Genomic DNA, 7,272 nt, shown 5'->3' on the forward strand with positions numbered 1-7,272 from the left:
GACTGAGCCAGGCAGACTGCAGCCAGGAGCTGGAGCTTGCTTGTGGTCTTAAATTGAACTCAAAGGACTTTCAGAAAACCAGTGCGAGTGTGGGCTGGAGGCTCCCCGGGTACGGAAGAAACACGAGGCCCAAGGCCGAGACAGGACGCTAGGCAGCACCAGCCCATTTGTCTTGTGAGGTGATGGAGGGGTGAAGGTGCCGTCCAGCTCCCTGGGCCTTCAGCCGGCCTCAGGGACCCCCTTTACTGATGAGGGCCCCTCGCAGGGCAGCTTTGACCTCCTTGTTTCGCAGAGTGTAAATCAAGGGGTTGAGTAAAGGGGTGGCGAAGGTGTAGACCAGCGCCAAGTGGCGGTCCTCGTCCTCCGAGGAGCTGGAGCGCGGCCGCAGGTAGACCAGGCTGCAGCAGCCATACTGCAGCAGGACCACGGTGAGGTGCGAGGAGCAGGTGGAGAAGGCGCGCTGGCGGCCCTGGGCGGAGCGGATGCGCACGATGGCGACTGCGATAAACCCGTAGGAGATGCAGATGAGCAGGAAGGGCACGGTCAGCACCAGGATGCCCACCACATAGAGCACGGCCTGGTGCACGCGGGTGTCCGCGCAGGCCAGCCGCAGGACCGCGGGCACATCGCAGAGGAAGTGGTGGATCTCAGGGCGGTGCCCGCAGAAGGGCAGGCTGAAGACCAGGGCAGTGAGCGGCAGGCAGAGGGACAGCGCGAGGCCCACGGAGCCCAGCACCATCTGCACGCACAGCCTCCGCGTCATGAGCAGGGCGTAGTGCAGCGGGTGGCAGATGGCCACGTAGCGGTCATAGGCCATGACGGCCAGGAGGAAGCAGTCGGTGCCACCCAGGGTGAGAAAGAAGAACATCTGTGCCCCGCAGCCGGCCACGGGGATGGGCTTCGGGGCGCCCAGAGTGTTGGAAAGCATGAGAGGCACCACCGCGGAGGTGTAGCAGATCTCCAGCACAGACAGGATGCCCAGGAAGAAGTACATCGGGCTGTGCAGGGCGCTGTGCGCACTCACCACCCACAGGATGGCCGCGTTGCCGCCCAGGGTCAGGAGGTAGAGCAGCAGGAACAGCAGGAACAGCGGGGCCTGCAGCGCGGGGTCTGCAGAGAGAGCGCGGAACACGAAGAAGCCGGTGGGGCCGGTCTGGTTGAGCGCGGGGCTCCAGGCCTGCATCTCTGCAGCGAAACAGGAGGGGAAGACACGCGGGGCTCATGGCCCAGCAGCAACCAGGGACTGGAAACCGGGTTTGGGTCTGGAATTACCTGCTTAGGGTCCAGTTTCAGAGGCAGAGCTCGGGAGCAAGTTCGGGGTGGAAGGTCTGGCGCGCTGAGGCCTGGACTCCTTCATGACCCAGCCGGAGACTCCTCTGCGATGACCCTGGGCAGGGGACCCGGGGACGCCCCGTGACATAGCCTGCCGTTCTAGCACTTTCCATCCAGCTGACAAGCACAATGCAGTGCTGGTGTTGGGAGGGTCCTGCTGCTATTTCTCTCCTTCTGTCTTGCTTTTTGCATAGTAAATACATCTGTCTAATCACTACTGAGGTGAAGGGAGCTATTCCAGGAACCTATAGGTGTCCTTCAGGTCCCTTTCAGACTTTGTCGCTGGGTGAGTAACAGCTCTGTGGCCTCATCCCTGCTGGTGGCTCCACCAGGAGAGTGCTGAGCCCAGACTGGCCCCAGAGGGGGCTCCTGCGGCTGTATTAGGGGCGCTCTGCCCTGCTCTTTGCTTTATAAAAAAGACAAGGAGGAAACCAGAACAAGTAAGAATACTGCACCTACTTGGGATGACAAAAACACCCCATAGCTTTATTTTATCTTACAAAGTCTAAGAGACCATAGAATAATATCTGCAGAATTTTGAGAAAAAGAGAATGTTGTTAAAAAATTCTGCCAGCAGGCCTTATTGGTTTAAGTTCAACAGTAGCAGAAAGACTTTCTCAGGTTTATAAGGACTTGGGAAATGTAGCATACAAAATACAATTAAAACACACTGCCTTCCATTGCGGCTCTGGGTGTTCAGTGATAATCAGAATATGTAATTGAAGACTGGGAATGGAAAATAATATGCTCTGAATAATCACATAGCATAGATGTATATGCCTGCTGTATGTATTGCATATACTGTATATACTATAGGTATATGCACTATATATCTATTTAGTGTTAAATTATTAATGCAAGTGCTCTTAAAAGCAGAAAAGAACTGCCAAGAACATTGCAAAAAGTAAAATAGCTGTGCATATTCAAAATCACACCTTATGTAACTGTTAAACTGATAGAGGTAGATAGGAGAAAGGCGAAAAGGAGAATTTCCTAAACCTATGTAATAAAGAAGAATGCAAAAGATATTTCACTTAGATATGACTAATTAGAGAAACATTTACTGAGAGATATTTCCAAATCATTATAAGTAGTATAAATCCCCATAGGTTCATTTCAAGTAGATTTTTAAAAAGTAAATGGAGGAGAGAGATTTCTGACAAGGAAGGAAAGAGTGATCCCCCAGCTCGAAGCAAGCTCAGAAGAGTAAGTATTTCACTAGTGAAAATAAGTTTAGAGAAGGCTGCTATGCCCCTAGAGACAGTCCCACATTCACACGCGAGAGAAAGGCTTCTGTGGCTTTTGTTTAGCACTATGTGTTATGACCTAATCAAGGCCCAGAGGCAAAAACGATATGAAGATTGGCTTGTTTAAGTGGAAAAACAACCAAACCAGCTGAACAGAGTAAGATACTCACTGCGGTGATTAGTCCCAAGGAACGCAGTGGAGGTCTCTTGATTCATCTCCCCTTCACTGCTGTGTTAAGGAGCCTGCATTGCCCATGCCCGGGACGCAGGGCCTGAGGCTCAGCCTGGCGCACCTGACGCGAGGCTCCTGCCTGATGCAGCAGTCTGCCTTAGCTCTCCACATACTGCCGCATGGCCAGAGGCCTGCTGCAGTCTCCCAAACTGCCTATACTATGTGTGTCCCTTTCCATAGTTATGCAATTTTATTAACCATGACAAATTAAGAATCGGATGCCACTGCACATGAGAGCATATTTCATGAAAGCTGAAAGCTGAATGGTTGAGACACTTGATGTTACAAGTTGTTAACACTGTGGTGGAATCAGGATACAAGGTTTAGGGAGGAAGGAGAAGAAAGGGAGAAATGAGAAAAGTTTGTATGATTTTGTGTTTATATTTGGCATTCACTTGCCATTTTCTGCTTTGTCAAAACTGAGATTAATACTTCATATGTGCAAGAAAGCTTTCACTTCATTTAACATAAAATCAAAGCAGACACCTCAGCAGTATACTGAAAGATTGGTGAATAAACGTTCCATTGTTTAATCTTAGGCAAAAGAAAAAGATGATATGTAGTTTATGCTTTGGATCCTAATTTTCTTTTTTTTTCTTCTTCTTTAAAAAAAAAGAAGTTAGAAAATATTCTTCTCTCTAAAAGAATAGGAGAATAAACAAGTAAAAACAGGAAAGAATGTTAAGAAGAAAGGAAGTCTGTTATGGTTGATACATTGTTATCAACTTGAGTTTAGAAGTGTAACTGAGAGACTCAGCAGGAAGCAAAGGTCCTTACTTTGTAAATATCCTCATCCTGAGCAAGAGAGATTTTGTGAGTGCTACATCTGCTCTGAGTGTCTGGGGGGGGGTGGCCTGCATGCAATCATAAGGGAAGAAAGGAGTCTGGTTCTCCCTTCTTTTTGCTCTTGTTTTTGCTGGCTGCTGCCTTGAAGTGTTGCTCTGGTGCCATGCCACTCTGCCTTGGAACCAACTGAGGATGGATTGAAACCTCTACAAACAGTGAGCTAAATAAACCTTTCCTTTCTTCATTCTGGGTATTGGGTATTTTTTCCCAGCAATGAGAGAAAGGTAACTCAAGATGGAGTCATAATGGAGCAAGACCTTTATGCAAGATAAAGATATATCATGAAGAATTATAGATTACAAAACATAGTGCATCATTAATCAAAATGGAATTTGTACAGCACTAGAAACCTGGCCTGATAGTATAGAAGGGATCATTAATGACAGCTAATAGATATGTTGTGCCTTTGTGTTAGACACTGTTCTGTACTCTTTACAACTCATTCACAATGACCCTCTCTGAAAGTGCTCTGAGGTTGGTTTTGTATAGTAGAAATTGAGGCACAAAGAGAGTAAGTAACTTACCCAGTATCACACTGGTGTACGTAGGAAGGTTGATTTCAGCACAGGCAGTCTGGTTCTAGAGGCTTTTTCTTAATCAGTTATTATATCATTCTATCTGTTATATTCATCTGATTTATCATCTGTGACAAGAACAGAAAACACAACTACTTCCCTTTTTATGTGCTTGTGAGACTTACCTGAGTTGTTTTGTGAAAGAATTTAAAGCAGTATTGGCACTGGTGTGCATTCAATAGATAACATCTATTACCATCTATTTAAAAATCAATTAGAAAAAATCAATTTGCTAATATGATTTTAGGACAGCAAAACAATCATGTTTAAATCAGCTCCTTTATGCATCTGCACCACAATTTATTTCTGATGAACTCAGAACTGTGACGTTTAAAAAAGTGAAACAAAACTGAAAAATACTGTAGAATAATTTTCGTGTCTCAAGACACAGAAACCTTTCTAAACAAGTGATCAAACGGCAAAGTCTATAAAAATTGGTAAGAGAAAAATATAAAGTTTCTGTAGATAGACACAACCACCAAAATAGTAAGTAAACATTTACAGTTTGGCAAAAAGTAAGCCTATCAACAGAAAAACAAATGATGGATTTTCTAAAGAGAAATGTGTAAAAGCAACTGAATACATAAAATCTGATTTCATTAGTATCCAAATAAATACTTATTCAATCAATATACAACATTACATTTCATTTACAGTTTCCAAAATTTTGGACTGTAGATAAATTTTGGTGTAAAATTACAAGGATACATACATCCCCAAATATCCCACCAGAAATATAAATCACTATAAAAATTTGTGGGGTGCAACTGATAATTGGTAATTTGAAGAGATGCATGTACTTTGATTCAGTAATATTGCTTTCAGGAATTTATTTGCACAAAATGATTATGTATATAAATTTTTTGGCAGGATATTCATTGCCGTTGTCAATGCAGAGATACAAAGTTGTGTCCACCTACACAGCACCAACAGGAGGGTTCATAGTGCTTGTGAGCCTGCAGGTAATGGCATACTGTGCAATCACTTAAAAAGGACATTGTAGAAAAATATTTAATAAGATTGGGAAAGCTCATAAAGAATTAAATTATAAAACATCATGTAGAGATTTCATTTAAAAATTATATCTATTCGTGAAATAAAAATATTAACAGTGGGTGTTACTGGGTTGGTAGGACTGTGGATTTTTCTGGTTTTGGCATATGTCTTCTCTACTTATAAATTTTACAATGAGCACACTCAACTTTTCAGCTGTACAATGACTTAAAATCTTCCTCTGTCATTTGGCATTTCAACTATGTTAGGAAGGAGGCACAGCAGATTGTCAGTGAAGTGGATTTTGTGGTCAGTAAGACCTGGGTTTGAAGCCCAGACTCCTTGGTCATTAATTTGATTTTCACATTGACCATGTTACCTAGTGTTATCTAATTCTCTAAGACAAATTGTGGACCAGGTGAGATTTCATAACAGGAGCCCCATGTCTGCCCAGACAAATCATGGGAGAGTGATGGTAAGGCAAATCAACATAAGGCATTATCTTAGAAAGAAGAGCCACACTAATCAGAATTTATGTATACAAATGAGTGTTTTCCTTTCCATGGAACATTTTAAAGGCTTTTTGACTTGCTTTATTCCCCACCTCCCCCATTCAGATCACTAGTGGACCTCCATGGGGAGTTATGTTTTTAAATCTATCAGTTGTGACACACATCCATCCTTGCATTCATTCTTAGCAGAAAAATGTTTGAAGCAGTGAGCTGAGATACAGTGAATAGTAAATACATTTTTCACTACAAGATTTGACCAAAACAGGGATTGATGAGGCTAACATTGTGGAGTGGAAAAATACATTCCCCTCAGCTCTACCTGAAGTACAAAAACAAACAGCATCGTTGCTCTAGGTTCCTCATTCAAGATGTACTGGGTATTTGGCACAGTGTATGTGTGAAAACTTCCCTTTTGTTGAAACTATCAAGTGGAATGAATTGATTCCATTTCTCAGATTCCACTCCTTCAGCCACTTTGGGTAAAATAATCTGTCCATGGTCACGAGTAGAATGCTGACCATTGCAACATGTTGACCTGGCTTGTGGGTGAGAGGTTCTGAGCCTCTAACACTCCGTGAGTATCATGATCTAGGTCACCTTTAGATTTCATGCCTACGACGTGGCATGAATAAAACGTCTGTTGTGAATCTGCAATTTCCTATTATGGTATCATGTGAAAGACTGAAACCTTCCTTCTCTTGTCACCTAGCAGTCCATGCAAATCTGTAACCTGCACTTACCGTTCTCCGTGCCCCACTCCTCTCCCTGATGATGGTCTCAAGGAACTTCCCAAGCCTGCTCTGCTCGCTCCTCACAGAATGCATCCGATTTCTGGGTGTCTGTGTTGCTTCCTTGGTGAACTGCAGCTCAGAAGACTCAACTCCTGTTCACAAATATTTAGTCAGCATCTCCAGCTCCACAAGGCCCAGAACGTCTGTCTCTCTCACTCCTGTGTCTTGCCATAACTGGTTTATTGGAACTAAATTGAATTAATTTGTAGTCAAACTCAACAGCCTCTCAAGGCCAGTCAATGTTCAGTGGCTTCTTCTGCTGCTCCATTATGCCATAATGCCCTTAGACTTACATAGCTTTGGGTTTTTCTGTGTCCAGTGGTTATTAACTTATACTCATTTGCTACGTGCAAATAAAAGCAAACTTGGGTGAGATGGAAGCTGATCAACAGACAATGGGCAGCATTGTACTTAAACTTGTTTTTTGTAGCAGAAATTGAACTCAGGACCTTGTGTTTGCCAGGCAGGTACTTGTGTCACTGAACTATATCCCTGGCCCTGCAATTAAACTATTGATGTACTTGCTGGAACAAAAAATTTGATACTGCTGGGAAATGCATGTGTAGCAGTTACCACATGGTGACTGAAAACAGCTATTGCAGTGGTAATAGATGCATATTGTCAACACTCTTGACAGTGTACTTTAAAAGCCAAACTCTTGTGAAAATGTGAGAGAGTCATGGCATTATAGCTCAATCATAGGTCAAATATGTGTTTATTGACAAAATATGTAAATAAGTATGC

The 7,272-nt window shown here is 43.6% G+C and overlaps 1 protein-coding gene across 1 annotated transcript; it reads right to left on the reverse strand.

The window, feature by feature from the left end:
- Positions 1-229: 229 nt before the first annotated feature.
- On the reverse strand, positions 230-1,183 carry LOC134471109 (olfactory receptor 10Q1-like). Its single transcript, XM_063229080.1, has one exon. It carries the CDS (start codon positions 1,181-1,183, stop codon positions 230-232), a length of 954 nt encoding a protein of 317 aa, XP_063085150.1.
- Positions 1,184-7,272: the final 6,089 nt, after the last annotated feature.

The sequence above is a fragment of the Cavia porcellus genome, unplaced genomic scaffold (genome assembly GCF_034190915.1).
Source record: "Cavia porcellus strain 051 isolate PalLab524CR breed Dunkin Hartley unplaced genomic scaffold, mCavPor4.1 scaffold_17, whole genome shotgun sequence".
In the NCBI taxonomy this organism is placed as follows: domain Eukaryota; kingdom Metazoa; phylum Chordata; class Mammalia; order Rodentia; family Caviidae; genus Cavia; species Cavia porcellus.